Source organism: Beta vulgaris, chromosome 6 (assembly GCF_026745355.1).
Source record: "Beta vulgaris subsp. vulgaris cultivar EL10 chromosome 6, EL10.2, whole genome shotgun sequence".
Taxonomy (NCBI): Eukaryota; Viridiplantae; Streptophyta; class Magnoliopsida; order Caryophyllales; family Amaranthaceae; genus Beta; species Beta vulgaris.
In genome coordinates, this window is record NC_079207.1 from 48,018,951 (window position 1) to 48,035,360 (window position 16,410).

The following is a 16,410-nucleotide window of genomic DNA, read 5'->3' on the forward strand; positions in this document are numbered from 1 at the left end:
TTCAATATTTGTTCATATTTTGAACATTGATTTCATCTACTTATTAATCCAATAATAATACTCTATCTTTTCAAATTCAAATATAAATTTCAATAATCTTATTTTTAAAATTTCAATAAATCCTCTGACAAGATTAATTACCTACCAGACAGTACCCCTTTCGCTGTATAATAAGTTAAAACACAACCGAGACAATCCTTAACCCGTCCAAAGGAAGAAATGTCAACAGACCAAGTAGTTCTTACTAATTGTAGGTGTCCTACACTTGATGATTATGGCTGGTATATGTACCACCTGAATATCTGATGAATCCTAAGTACATCACCGGAAGGTACAAAACAACAAAAATATCAATTACCATGAAGAATACAAGTTCAATCAAAGTAAACTATTATTCATGTATGCGTTTCAATATTATTGTTTTCAGTATCTGTTCATATTTTCAAAACTGATTTCATCTACTCATTAATCCAATAATAATAATAATAATCTATCTTTTCAAATTCAAATATAAATTTCAATGATCTTATTTTCAAAATTTTAATAAATCCTTTGACGAGATTAATTACCTACTAGACGGTCCCCCTTTCGCTAATCTATTTGAAATTATTTTTCAATAACATTAATCTATATTGATGATGTCCGTCCTAATATTTTCAGATACCTTAGATCAACATTTCAAACACCTTAATACTTTCTTACATGTTATTAAAAAGAATGGTTTAGTTGTCTCATTTTCCAAGATGAAACTATTTCAAACTAAAATACGGTTTTTAGGACATGATATTTTCCAAGGTACTATAAAACATATTAATAGAGCCCTAAAATTTGCTGACAAATTTCCAGATTGAATTAAAGACAAAAATAAATTACAAAGATTTTTAGGATGTCTTGATTATATTTCAGAATTTTTCCCTAATTTAAGACAATATTGTTCATGTCTTTACCAAAGATTACAGAAAAATCCTTCAGCTTGGTCACCTAAACTTACACATATAATACAAACGTTAAAAGAAAAAATCAAGTCTCTTCCATGTTTAGGTCTCCAAAATCCCAATGCATTCATGATAGTAGAAATAGATGCATCTGACATTGGTTATGGAGGCATTCTTAAACAAAAATTACATGAAAATAAAAATGCTGAGCAAATAATTAGATTTTACATGGTTCTCCACCTATACCATAAAAAATAGTAAAAATTATTTTAAATAAGTCAACCTTTTTGTGGTCTTCCAATTTCAAGTCTAACTTTTAATTATTCCTAGTCAAGTTAGGCTTGTAGGGCTATTTTCTTCTATTGAGTTTTTACCTGTTTGTGACCTATTTAGCAGGTTATATGTGCCACGTGTCGTCAAATGATTGGTTTGCTTTTTTTTGTTTTATTTTCTCACTAACCCCTCCTCTTGTCATCTTTCTCTTCCCTCTTTCTTAGACCACCCCAACCCCTCCGCTCCCCTGCCCCTGCACTCCCACCGGCCACCAGCAGCGTCCCTCACCCTACTCCTTCCCTCCCCTGCCCCAGCAGCCCCCACCTCGCCCACCAGCACCCTTCCTCCTCCCCCCTCCCTCACTCTCGCCGGCACACTCGTCTTCGTCCTTCTCCCTCATTTTTGTCGGAAGCCCGCAGCCGTATCCTTTAGATCGGTCGCCTCCTCCGTGTCTTTCTGGGCAGAAACGAGGGTGGGAGAGGGGGAGGCGCAGGATTCGATTCGAAGGGGTGAGGACGGGGAGGCGCGGTTGGAGGGGTGGGGAAGCGATTTTATGGCGAGGAGGGGGAGGTGCGAGATTCGAAGGGGAAGGGGAGGGGGAGCGATTTTCCGGCAGGGGGGGGGAGGCGCGGGATTCGAAAGGGGAAGGGGAGGGGGAGCAATTTTCCGGCGAGGGAGGGGGAGGCGCGGGATTCGAAGGGGGACGGGGAGCAATTTTCCGGCAGGGGAGGGGTGGCGCGGGATTCGAAGGGGGACGGGGAGGGGGAGCAATTTTCCGGTAGTGGAGGGGTGGCGCGGGATTCGAAGGGGGAAGGGGATGGGGTGGTTGGGCTGTTGTCGTTGTGGGTGGGGTGGGGATGGTGTTGTTGTGGGTTAATGGGTGGGTTTTCAGTTTTTGGGTGGGTTAATGGGTGGGTTTTCAGTTTTGGGTACGTTAATGGGTGGGTTTTCAGTTTTGGGTGCGTTAATGGGTGGGTTATCAGTTTTTGAGTGGGTTAATGGGTGGGTTAATTGGTAAACTTTTTTATTTACCAATTTATAAGGTTACAGGTCATTTATCCTAATTAAAGTTAATGGTTCTACAAAGTTGACTTGACTAGGAATAATCAGAAGGTAGACTTGAAATTAGAAGACCACACAAAGGTTGACTTAATTAAAACAATTTTTCCTAAAAGATAATATATTAAGTTGGACTTTAAAAGATGGAAGTATAGTTAAATCTATTCATCCTCCTTTGACTGAAATTCAAGTTAATAATAATGATGGATCTTTTGTTATGGCGCCTTTTTATTGAAAATCCAAAGGAAGAAATGTCAATAAACCAAGTAGTTGTTACTAATCTTAGGTGTCCTACACTTGATATTATCGCTAATATAAAGATGTATTCCTTTGTAATATTGCCAAACCTTTTTGATATACCGAGGCAAGAAATTGAAAGGATATTTTCTTTCTCATAATATTAGTATTTTAACATTTCTTAATTCATTTGAATAAGTCTTACGTGAATAGCTTTTTTTGAATTTTTTTTTTATAAGGGAGTGAAACCATATGTTTTTTCATTTCCCAAAAAACATTAAAAATATCTGCACAATCACTTGGTTGTTTTTTTTTTTTTTTTTCGGTTTTTCAAATTAAAAACCAAACCAAACCAAGAAATGAAAATATTTCAATCGAAATCAAACTAAATTTTGAAAAAAAATCAAACCAAATTATTAATTTGATTTGATTTGGGTTTGATTTTCGATTTTTAACCAAATAACTTATACTGACATTTCTCGTTGATTTTCAGAAAGAAAAAAGAAAGGCATTTCTGGTTGACTTTCCCCTGTAGGCTATATAGCTAGCAAACATCAGCAGAGTAACGAAGACTGGAAGAAGGCAGCGGGAAGTTGTTTGTTTCGTTGCGCGTTCTTGTTCTTTAACAATTAACATGGATAAACGGGCAGTATCTCTATGGCTAATAGCAGTACTCATCTTCGTTGTGCTCATGATCGTTACTCCTGCTATTCCTCAATCTCAAGAATACCACAATTTTGCTGATCAACGACAATTTTTAGGTATTCTCTGTATTCCATTTCTCTTATTTCGCTCGCAATTACTTTGGCTTTTTTCAACAAATTTCAGTTCAGTCATTTGGAATTAGCTGCTGTATCCATCTTAAATTGCTTGATCTAGGGTTTTCGTTTTCGTTTTCGTTTTAGTTTATGGGTTAAGTTAATTTAAACTGCTTAATTTCTGCTCTTATTCTTCTCTACTTGACAATAAACATGCCCATCAAGTTATGTCAGTTAGTTTAATAGGCTGTAAGAAGATGGTATAAACTTGGGTGATCTGAGAAATATGGAGGGGTTGATGGACAGTTGAGAGAGGCTGATCAGTTTAGTATGATAGATTAAATATTGAACTTATGTGGTACAAATTAGGAAGACGGCATTGATTAGTCAGACTTGCCGAATTCTGAGAATAGGCCCAAGAAATTTGGTTACAGGTGATGTTGGAAACATGGAGTGGGCAATTGACACTTAAGAGATACAGATTAATTTAGGCTACATAGCTTGAATTCTAAGGTTACATAGAGTGGGCAATGGACAGGCTGTTGCCGAATTCTAAGGTTTGGAAGACGGCGATGCATAGCTGGAGTCTGCCTAATTCTTAGAAGAAGCCCAAGTTCAAAGGCTGCTATGTTAAGAAAGATGGCATCTCTGTTCTCTTTTTCTTTTTGTTTATTTTAGCTTCAAACATGCTTGTGTGAGGGTGCATGCTAGTGTGTGCTCTCGACAACCAGCATAGATATTTGCTAAGAACTTTATGTATGGGTGCAACTCGCTGCAAAGTCCATGACAATCTATGATACCTATCTTTGTACTTTTGTTATCGTCGTTATATGACGTCAACTTGAAACACATTAGTAGATTAGACAGAATCATGAAATACAAGAATATGTTTAATAGAGCCCTTCTTGGCAATAACTATATTTCAAGCCCTTATTGGTAAAAGAAGATAATTTTGATGAATTAATTAGAGAACACATTAGATACTAGAGAATAAAGTTACCCTATTATGTGGCTTGCTCACTCTTTGAAAATAAGCTAAACAAAGACATAATATATGAACTCAATTCGTTGGATGATTTCTCTTTCCTCTCATCCCTCCATCTATTACATTTCCTTTGAATCCCTTACACTCATTTACCTAATAATGCTAAATAAACATATCTTGTTCTATGTTTAACACCCATTAAAGGTAATGGAAAGAGAGAGGAGGGTGCTATAGGGATTAATAGGTTGCATTAGGTTAAGAAGAGGTTTTTAACATATATTAGTGGTTTTAGTTAACAAAACTAGTTGTTGCTCTCGGGCGATGTCTTGGGTCATTGCGTATAATTCATTTATTATTTTTTTATGAAATTAATTGAAATCCATGCCTCCATATCAGCGTATGCATTTATATGTGACACATAACTACCTCCAATGCTTCGTAACTTTCATTTACTATTGAGTATCAGGTGCATAATAAATTTATTTTGATATCATTAAGGGTGTTCGCGGTTTGGGTTGGTGCAGTTTGGGATGTAACCTAACCCAAATCGCAAATATACGGTTTGACATTTTCCAAACCCAAATCGCACCGCACTTTTGCCCAAACCAACCTAAACCGAACCGCACGAAACGGTTTGGTGCGGTTTGGTTTGCGGTTTAACCATTTTTTCCTTCACGACATTAATTATGTTATTTAAGAGTAAAAAAAAGAAATTTGTTAATAAATATAAAGAGTCCAAATAAATATGAAGTTGACTTCAGAATTAAACATAAATAATAAATTATCAAAAGTGTCCAAGTTCTTTAAACCAAACTTCTTTTTTCAATGTATACTTGTATACCACCTTGTCAAGTGTATTTTAAAAAATCAAAATAGATAATTTTTTTTTAAAAAATTCATATATTATTACGGTTTACAGTGCGGTTTCGGTTTACAAAAATTAAAACCCAACCCAAACCGCGGTTTGCTTGAAATCATAACCCAAACTGCAATTTTGAAACCGCAAACCAACCCAAACTGCGAAAAAACGATTTGGGTTGCAGTTTGGTGCAGTCCAGACCGTACTCTGAACAATCCTAGATATAATTTACTTTTTCCAAAATGGGTCACTCTTTTAAATCAAAATGAGTCATATATAAACAAAAAAAATAGTGGCTTACCTTAAATGAGTCACTTGAAAATAAGTAAAAGTGACCCCATTTAGAACAAAAGGTTACATGGGTCTAAAAGGTAGCTTTAATTTTATCTTAATAGATCACTCATATATAAATTTATAAGTGTCTATTTAAGACAAATAGTTACCCATGTGACCATGTCTCACAAATTCATATCGTACAACAGGTTGGTCCTTTAAATTAGTTAATTCTGGCACAACAAAGTTTGTAATATAATTTTTCAGGTCATAAAGACACGTTACATTTCCAAAATTGTTTATACATTGAAAGAAATTAACTACAATTTATTTTTCTCAAATTTCTCCTTCAAATAGTTAATATTTGTGTTTTCTATCTTGTAAAGGCTAAGCATAAATTAAGGTGTGGGCTAATTAGAGATTTTTATAATGTAGCAAAGTTAATTTAATGTTTTATTATGATCACTATTATGATAAACGAAAATTTGATAGGTAATAGATATTGTAACATGGGGATATATTAGTATATTACTCATTACTCATTTACTTGATAAGTCAATTAATGTAGGAGTCCAATTGATGTGTCAACTTAATAAGCATAATTACTTCTACATACAATAAAAAATCGACATGAGCTTGTAGATGACTTGGTTAGTGCATTTGTATCTCAAAGGAGAGGTTGTGGGTTCGAGTCTTAACACCCACATTTTTATTGTTAATTTGTTTCAATTGCTTAGCAGGGAGAGAACATGTAGCAGCATGTCAATTGTTTTCTTTGGGCGAAGTCCCCGGTTATTGTGTGTAATTCGTTTATTTTTTTTGAAATTAATTGAATGATATGCCCCCATATCAACGTATACATTTAGATGACACGTGACGACCTCCAATACTTTATAACATTCAAATAGTATTGAGTTTTGGGTTCATAATAAATTTATTGTGATATCATTCACTTTTCGAAAAATGGATCACTATTTTAAGTCAAAATGAGTAATTTTTAACCAAAGAATAGTTGTTTACAATGAGTCACTTGTATATAAGTAAAAGTGACCCATTTAGGACAAAAAGTTACTCAATCTAAAGGGTAACTTTTTATATCAAATAGATCAGTCTTATATAAGTTTATAAGTGTCTATGTATTTAAGATCAATAGTTACCCGCGCACGAACTCATATCATTACAATGGATCATTTCTTCAAATTAGTTGATTCAACACGACAAAGTTTGTAATATCATTTTTCAAGTCATAAAGGCATGTTCCATTTTCGTTCCTAGCTATAATTAACTACAATATAATTTTCTCAAATTTCTCCCTCGAATAGGTAGTAATATTGTGTCTTTTTATTTTGTAAAAGGCTAAGTATAAATTAAGGGTTGGTGGATCCATTAGAGATTTTTATAATGCAGCAAAGGTGATTTGATATTTTATTATCACTATTATGGTAAACAAATACTTGATAGGTAATATAACTTGTAACACAAGGATATATTAATATATTACTCATCTACTCATGTATAATGTAGGAGTTGAATTTGTGTGTCAACTTAAGAGGTATAATTACTTCCACTTACAATAAATAATCAATATAAGCTTGGAGATTAGTTGGTTAGTATATTTGTATCTCAAAGGAGAGGTTGTGAGTTCGCGTCTTAACACACACATTTTTATTGTTTAATTGTGTCAATTGCTTGGGAGGGGGGACAACATGTGGCAGCACGGCATTTGTTTGCTTTGGGTTTTAGCTATAATATATATAGGTTACTCTTTGTAATTATGAAGGGTATGTGATAACCTTTTCCAAACCTTAAGGATTTGTGGTGCATTTATAAGCGCAATCTAGTGTGCATTCTTTAAAACCTCTAAGGACACAATGTATATTCTCATTTGGGTTTCCATTTATATTAAGGGTCAAGTATTCGTTTCCTATGACCTTTAATTCGACTCTAAGCGTATTACAAGGAAGATGGAAATACAACGTGGGTGCTAAACAAATAAGCCTCACTTGTGGCTTATTGGATTTCTAAATCTTCTGGTTTTTTCTAACCTAAGTAGGAAAGGTCCTAAATAAGTGTTTGACTATTTTAAAATTGAAGCACATAATTTTCCTACTCTTTTTTAGTTTCCTTTTTTTTTTTCTAGGATTTGGATTAGGCATGTATTCTAGGCTGTTTTAGCTCATTGAGTTCCTACTTTCATTAAGGAAGCTATAGGACGATTTTAGGAGCTTATAAATAGGCCTTAGGGTTGCTCATTGTAAGTTGTGTGAGCTAATATTGAGCATTTTTCTAGTGCCCAATTTGTACAACCTAGTAAACACTCATTTAGATACGTGTTTATGACTTTATTCTTGTTTGTTCTGATCTAGAAGAGACCCTCTTTATTGCGAAATAAGAAACAAGATAACTATCCTACATGATTTAGATAATTGAAAGAATGATTATCTGTTCATCATCTGCTTTAGTTTTGTTCCTAGACATCTATCAATAATTTTCCAAGTTGATTCTATATTTGTAGATTGCTTGGTTTTACTAAAAGCTTCACGAAGGATTAATTTCCTATCAAATTCTATCTTTGTTTGATTAAAGTGTAATATATGAACAATTTTATCTTGGAATGTTCTCTTGTTTCGGGACAAGCTTGTTGGGGTTTCTTTGCTTGAATTGGGCACTATTTTATGCCTTCTAAACTTGTTGAAAGATTTGGGATTAATCAAATATCGTTTTAGACATTTTTTTGTTGGTGGTTAGAGATCTGCAATTGGAGCTGTTGAATTTTTTATTGTTTAGACTTGTCTAAACTTATATGGATTTTCCTCTCTCTTTAGTGACTAAATCAATATCTAGAAGATTGTGGCATTTTGTTGATTTACGAATCAAATATAGGTTTAGATCGAGATTTTCACTTTTGTGGTGCTGGTTTTTGAGGTTATTATTGGTTGATGACATTCATCATCATCATAATCTTGTTACAACTTCCTCACTTTGAAGACGATTTTGAGACAAGAGAATAAGCTTTGAGGGAAAAAAAGCATGCAGCTTAATAAAAATAGAGAACCTGAAGCTGAAATTGTGGTTTGTATAGCAGGCCTTGTACACATATGATGTATGCTATACTAATAAATGATAAAATATGAGGGTCTCCTTACGTTTTGGAAAAATCTAGTTCTTGGCTTCTTGCTAGATAAAATACTATTTTTTACTTCCTCCGTTCTATATTAGTTGCAACATGGAGGGGAGGAACAAAGTTTAAGGAGTGCTTATAAAGAAGAAAGAGCTAGATATAAATAAAAAGAGGGACCCATATGATAATGAGAGAGATAGAAATAACCTATTGCGAAATAAAGTTATGTTACAACTAATTTGGAACTTTTTAAAGGGGAACCGTTACACCTAATATCAAACGGAGGAAGTACATGATAATGAATGGGTTTGTACTTCTTGGTGTGTTAGATCCATGAATTGTAATATCAAGTTTATAAATGTTGAGCTTGTGATGAGTTCACCAATATTAAATCAGCCTAGGTGTGCTGTATGTGAAGGCTAGCGAAGTCTATATCCTCTTATTATTCTAGTATGAATTTATCTTGAGTCTGTTTAGTTTGTTGTTATAAACTTTTGAGGTTTTAGCCTCTCATAGTCATAGGGGAGCAGTAAATGGTATTTGAGCTTAGCTTGGTGCTTGGTCTATTGCTTTTTGGTTACTTCCTAGGCTGCACACGATTTTGCATGTGTTCCTTGCTTCACCTATCTAAGCTTAGTTTATGCACTTCTGAATTTGCAAGGGTCCACCATATTTCTCTCTCCCGTTCTAAAAAATTACGGTCTCACACTCTTTTTCATTAAATAATACATGAATCTCTCCCGTCACAACTACCTCTAAATCGATATAACATGACATTTGATGACCAAACACCAACTTATCTCCTAACACTACATATGTTAAGTAGATAAACTGGAAAAGGATTGTGAGAGTCATCATTTTGCAGCATGCATCCTAACCAATGGCTATCCGTTTAGGCTTTCTCTTTTTATATTTCTCATATAGTCATATATAGCTTTATCTCTAGTGCTTGAAAGGTTTTAGTCCATTATAATTATTATTTTGATCAAACATACTTTCATGGGTTTGTAGATCCTTTTTTTGTCTTACATGTGCCATGAGATGATAGTGTTTCACAGTAATTTGGTTGGTTATGAGATGGTTGGATTTTATGTAGTAATAGTGATGCAAGTGAGGTTAAAGGAAAAGAGTGATTGAATAGTATGTCTCCTTTCTTTTTCAAACAAAGAGTGAATTTGAGGACAAATTCCAGATCTAAACTATTGGGAAAGAAGAAGAGAGATATCACAGAAGTTACTAAGAGTAATGATATACAATTATACTTAAATCGTAATTAATGCATTCTATTGGCATTTTACTTTTGTTTCTTTTTGATAACCTGATTTAATGATCTTGATAAATTTTGTTCGTGATCCCGCCACTGATATTCATGGTGTCAAAGGCACTGATTTTGACGATGCCATTGGGGGGGGGGGATAACTTGTGATTTTTGTCATATATGATTAATTATATGGAATCGAGTGATTTGTGTGCACTTGGTTGTGGATAATAGAGATTAAAATTTGAACTAATATTATATGAATTTAGTATTTTTGTTAGCTTATCTCATATAAGAATTATTTGCCTCTTTCATGTGTTGCATTTGCTCTTTGATATTCTGGAATCTTACATGTAATGGCAGTATGAAACAATAATAAACAATTTAAACAGTATTGATGTTAATATTGTGTGTGTATATATATATGGTCAACTTGTATCTGCGATGCACGGATCACTTTTTGGCGTTTAGTTGATGAACGGCAAAAGGGTTTAAGAAAGAAAAGAAAGAACGGAAAGCTAAACCCTTTGACTAAAAGTGTTGTTTGGTAAGAATACATCTTTTCCTCCCAATAACCGCCGCCCATTCACCAGTTTCTTTTCATGGCCGAATTTGACCATTTAAAGCCATAATTAAGGATAAGAAAAGGTAATTATCCATTGTTACCCTTGCTTATTCTTTTTTCATTTTTTTAGGGTTTTGTTCCTTAATGGTGGGTGAGTATTATTTGTGGTGGTTATGTTGTTTTTAGTGGGTTTTTTTTCGGCAGGTTGGATTGTGGTTTTAGTGGTTGAATTTTTTTTTTTGGGTGGGTAGGGGTGTGTTTACTTACGGGTGGTTTTGTGGTGGGTTCGGTTGTTGAGTGGTGGTTTCGTGGCTAATGTGGTGGGTTTGGTTATTTTTGGATGTTGTTTTTGGTGGCTAAGGCGGTGGGTCCGGTTGTTGGGGTGGTGTGACGGGTGGTATGGTGGATTATGGTTGTGGTGCTGGTGATTTGGTGGTTGTCATGGTGGTTCGGTGGCTGGTGTGACGAGTTCGATGGTTAGAAGTGGTGGTTGTGGTGGCTTTATTGGTGGTCAACTACGGCTCAAAGGTGACCATGGTTTGGTGGCTGGTGTGACGGGTTCGATGGTTAGAAGTGGTGGTTGTGGTGGTACTGAATGGAAGTAGAGGATTTTAGAGGAAAGGAGGGTAAAGAGTGATTAAATTGTTGTAACAAACAAGAAGTGAGGGAATGAACTTACTTGATTCTCTTACCCTTTCGTGAATACCCCAGACCAATAGCCTCCTTGATTACTTCAGCAGTTCATCCGAAATGTAGGTGTGAGTATTGGAACTAGTGGAGATGGGAGATGCAGCTAAGGTTTAGGGTGATCATTTATGTAGCTTAGCAAAATTGAAGGTTCATGACTCCATACGAAAAAAGATGAAGGCAACATGCTTTAGGACACACTTTTATTTTAATCTTAGTTGTATCACTCTTTAATTATTTATTTCTTGTTGGGTCTACCTATTAAGGTTTCCTGCCTTTTTTATTGGTGCTTTCTCTTAAGATATTTAAGTCTTGATTATCGCATCTCATTATTGATAGAATTTACACTCTTCTAGTTGCTTGACCAGATTTCTTTTATTAGTATGTTCTATTTTGTATTCATAGCTAAGTTGCTTAAGGGCCCGTTCAATATCGTTTTTTGTTTTCAGTTTTCAGTTTTTTTGAAAACTAAAAACCAAAAACCAAAAACAGGAAACCAGAAAAAGTGGTTTTCAATTTTTAGTTGTCAGTTTTCAAAACTATCATGTTCCCAATAAATTTGACTAATTTTTTATTCATTATAGGATATATATCATATGACTTTGAAAATCAAAAAACCAAAAAAAGAAAACCACAGTAATACCGAACGGACCGTTAGCTTTTAGATTGGCGTTGTGAATCTCATACAATAGTAAGGTTTAACTAATGCAACCCCCCCCCCTCGCCCCCAATGACTACAGATCGATCTAACATATAAAGTGACCAATTTACATGTAGATCATAGATATGTATCAGCTTAATCTTGTAATTTTGGTTAACCTAGAGTGCTTCGGATTTTGGTGAAACTAGAGTTTTGCGTATTTTAGCTTACATGAAGGATTGCAGATTCTGGTCTCCAATTATATTGAAATTAATCCATTTCTGGTTACTTTCAGGGATCCCCAACATGCTCAATGTCATTTCCAACATCCCTTTTCTAGTTATTGGTCTGGTAGGTCTGGTACTTTGTCACTATGGAAACTATTTTAAACTGAGGTACTTGTTTATAGCTGCTACTCCCCCATGTATTATTTATTTTGTGATATGAAGTAGTCACCAACAAATTCTTCTTTCTAAAAGTCTGCAAGGTGAAGTCTGGGGTTGGACCTGTTTCTATATTGGTGTTGCAGCCGTTGGCATTGGGTCTTCATATTATCATCTCCAACCTGATGATGCTCGTCTTGTGTGGGATCGCTTACCAGTAAGTTTTGTTGTTTAACAATCTATTATGCTATTATTTATCTGTGTGGCTTATGAGACCTTACCGTTAAAACTTTCTCAACTAAATCAGTGATTGAGACTATTGTGCTGCCTTTGTCTATTTCTAATCACCTGAATGTTGCAACTTCTGATTTTCATTTGCAAATGAATGTTGCAACTTTCTTATTCTTATGCAAATGAAGTTTGGTCTCATTCACGTTGAAATGCTTAATATTGCTAATATTTCGTATTTCCAAACAGATGACTGTTGCATTCACGTCACTTGTTGCGATTTTTATTATCGAGAGGATTGATGAGCAGAAGGGGACTGCATCTGTTATACCTCTGCTTTTAGCAGGCATTATTAGCATTATGTATTGGCGGTAAGACCTTGTTTTTCTAAAACTGTATACTCAATCCATTGAGGGCCTTAAATGTCAATCTGGAATAACAAACGACATTCACATGAACAAGATATGCAGGCAGGTTGTAGACCTGAGAAATAAATCCATGGACTAACTTTGGTGGAGCATTTATTTTTATTTTATATTTGTAAAAAAATTTGCAAATATTAGTTGACGATTGCTTTGGACTTGATCCCTCCTTCAGAAATCCATGTTTCTTTAAATAAGAATTAGATGTTTAAGGCTTTCTTTAATTTTTAAAGAAACACAAAGTAACAGAAGCAATTCGTTCAATCACTCTGGAAAGCATGAATTGGGTTTTGGATCCCCTAGACCAATTATGGGGTATAAATTTAAGCACTTATTTCAGTCACTCCTGTATTTAAGTTTATGATTTGAGCTCTCAACTAAGAACACACTAATTCACAAAGGAATATTAATCACAATAAGATTTTAACCTTTGGGTGGCTAGGTGTGCGTTTATTTATAAAAATTAAGCATCTATTTGTGTTTCCTACAAGGATCAGGAAGCCAACTATTACAGAAGTAAAGAAGTAAACAGTTAGTGAACTCCCTAACTGCCTGCCAACTTATCCTAAGTAGAGTAGAATAAGGAAAGTCTAACAAATTCCTAACATTATTCTTGCTTCTCAAGCTAACTACCAGCCAAGTCGTTAGTTTTTGGATGTGTAAACAAGGCCAACAACTCCTAACTAAACAACTTGGAACCGAATTCTAACACTAACAAGTAACAACTCTTTGACTCTAAACTGAAACCCTACTAACAAAATCCACCATATGAATCCCACATGTTAAGGGTCATGATGAAACCTTGCGCATATTGACCTCTTAGTAAGCAAGAAAAGATAGATGGACTAAGCGAGACAGGCAAAAAAGTTTGTGCAAGTGAGAAATTCTTGCTTAGAAGCAAACAACTTGAATCCTAATGTGATCAAAACCAATGTGATAGGCTCGTCATGAGAAGTTGACTTTGAGTTAGCATCACGATCTTCCATGCTTGGGCTACATTTGTTTGACTTCAAAAATTTGAACTCTTTACATTACCTTGTATTTTAAAGATTCTGATTAAATTTCTTTGTACTAAAATTTCAAGGACTGTTGCACTTTCTAAAATGCTTCTCATTGGTCATATTGTGATTTTTTTTTTTTTTAGTATGTTAACTAATTTTAAAATACTCGGTGTTTTGTATGCTGCAAGTGACTAGAATGGGTAAGCAAAGATCCGTGGCAGTTTTCTGCGTTGTTTTAAATTGTTTGGGGGCCTTAGAAGATGAGAAGTTATCTGGCAAGCCCATCTTTCAAATCTGTAAATCAATTCTTTCATTTTCTTTGTGCTATTTCCTTCATCATATATGCATGCATGGTCAAATAAAAAGGAAAACAAAAAGACTCTATCAGCAGGTAACCCGTAACCTTAAACCTGGTCTCTTCTACTCAGAGAAGCTTGTGGAGGATGTGAAGTAAATCCTGCCATGTGTACTGTGTACACCTCCTTACACAAATGAGTCGCCGAACTTTGCTTACAAATAAGTACATTAGCTTGACTTTTGCACTATTCAATTTGCTAAATTATACCTTCTTTTTTTCACTAACATTAGAAACAAACTAAGGTTAGGATGTAAGAGAATATTATTTTCTTAATGTGTATTTTCAAAGTACCAACCTATATAATTTTTATTAATACACAGATAAAGATGTCAATGGTCAAAGTTGTGCATCGGTAAACGTGAATATCAAATTGTTGCACTTACATGTGAACGGGGGGGGGGGGGGGGGGATATGTAGTGTCGGATTGTTGGGGCCTAGCTTTCTTTTTGCATTTTCGCGCCTCTCATGAGAACTCTAAGGGATATAGCCTTGCGACCCCCAAAAAACAGGGCTAACCCTGCTCCTATGTGATATTATGCTTCAATAGGTCTTGTTGATCTATCAGTTCTCCCTCTTCAGGATTGACGAAAAGACTTATAGTTGTATCTGCTTCAGACATAGGCTTATTTGTTTGGAATTCTAGTAATTCTGCAAAATTCTACTCATTCATCACTTGCACATCTGTTCAGGTTTTTTGATGATCTTCGCCCCTATGCAGTTGTGCAGTTTGTGCCTTGCATAGCCTTGCCAATGATGGCTATTTTGTTGCCCCCCATGTACACTCATTCCACTTATTGGCTTTGGGCTGCAGGTCTGTAGCGTTAGAATGATGGTTTTAATATTGATGTTTTGTTACGTGTATAGATAATATCACGTGCTTTTTCTTGAGTTATCTGTGGCTTTTGCTTTTTGTATGTGCAGTTTTCTATCTGCTTGCAAAGATAGAAGAAGCAGCAGATAAACCTATTTATGAGTTGACTCATCATATTGTAAGTGGGCACACTCTGAAGCATTTATCTGCTGCAGTTGTCCCAGTTCTCCTAACACTCATGCTTGCAAAGAGAACCATTGAAACAGAGAGGTAATTCCGTTTCAGCTGGTACAATCAGTTATCTCCTCTTTTCTCCTTCGTTACATATTTTTCAATTTGAGCAGGACAGAACCAGTGCTAGCATGTTTGATATTCCCCTTTATACCGCCGTCAAAAAAAAAATATTCCTCTTTACACAAGCTGCATTGCTTGTTATTGCACCTTCTTTAATTTATACTTTCTCCATTATGAAAGAAGTGAAACACTTCTCTATTTTATGCGAGAGCTTTTTGAGATAAGTGTTGCACTTATTTCAAAACGGAGGAAAGATTTTCTAGCTGCTTACATGTCTATTGAGTTGAATTGAGTTTTGCTCTACTCAACTTGTTGAGGTCTCGATTTGAGCCGAGTTTTGATTGAGTCTAAAATGAGTTACTTGCGAGTAGCTATACTCGATTAACAGCCCTAGTTGTCAGTTGGCACTACAGTCATACGACATGCCAGCCCCTAGGCTGTACATGGAAATGAACTGTAGACTGTAGTTTGAGGCATTAGTACTGGAATTACAGTCGAGTGAACCCCTTTCCACACTCCTGAGAGTTTTCTTCATGGCTGTGGCGAAGTAGTAGCAAGTGCACTTTATTAAGATTCATGAGATTTCTTTTATTACTGGTTTTTGTTTAGGCCTTACTAATTTGGAAACCATATGACAGCTTGTTTTCTTTCTGATAATAATTCTAATTAGCTGTTACAATAGCATCTGTTCTGTTATGTGGTTCTACTTTCTTACTTTTCGGTACACAATGTAGGGTGAGTTTGCTCGCTGGTTGGAGAATTTCGTGGACTAAGGAAAGGAGAGATAAGATCAGGGTTGAGAGTTGCGAATACGATGTTGTATCCAGTCAAGAATGATACTGGATCTTTTCATGGTGGGCAGAACAGATAGCTGTATAATCTCAATAGATATTGTATATACTTTTGTGATTAAAAAGGCTGATTGGCGTTTTAAAAGGGTTAAAAAAAAATAAAAAATTCTTCTTGATCCATAGTTCTTTGCCTGTAAAATTGAAAATTACGAAATGCGGAGAAAAGCTGCCGGCTAACACGAAACTGCTCCACGGTACTTTGCTTGGCTTTATGTGGCTATAAAAATTCAAAAGGGGACTGCTCTTCATCGCCTTAGAATTTTTCACTATTCTATAATTCCCAAATACATTCCCTCATTCTCCTCTCATTCTCCATCCATCAATAATTAAACTAATAGCTTGTTTGGGACCCATCACTTCATTTGAATGGTAGAATTGTTCCAATTCATATGTTTGGATACTCCATGGAATT

The 16,410-nt window shown here is 35.2% G+C and overlaps 1 protein-coding gene across 1 annotated transcript; it reads left to right on the forward strand.

The window, feature by feature from the left end:
- The first annotated feature begins 3,011 nt into the window (after window positions 1-3,011).
- Window positions 3,012-16,120, forward strand: LOC104896707 (hypothetical protein). The gene is made up of 7 exons (XM_010683476.4): window positions 3,012-3,265; window positions 11,946-12,045; window positions 12,130-12,250; window positions 12,511-12,632; window positions 14,732-14,853; window positions 14,964-15,123; window positions 15,882-16,120. The coding sequence occupies exons 1-7, from the start codon at window positions 3,139-3,141 to the stop codon at window positions 15,982-15,984; spliced, it is 855 nt and encodes a 284-aa protein (XP_010681778.2). The 5' UTR covers window positions 3,012-3,138; the 3' UTR covers window positions 15,985-16,120.
- The last annotated feature ends 290 nt before the right edge of the window (window positions 16,121-16,410 follow it).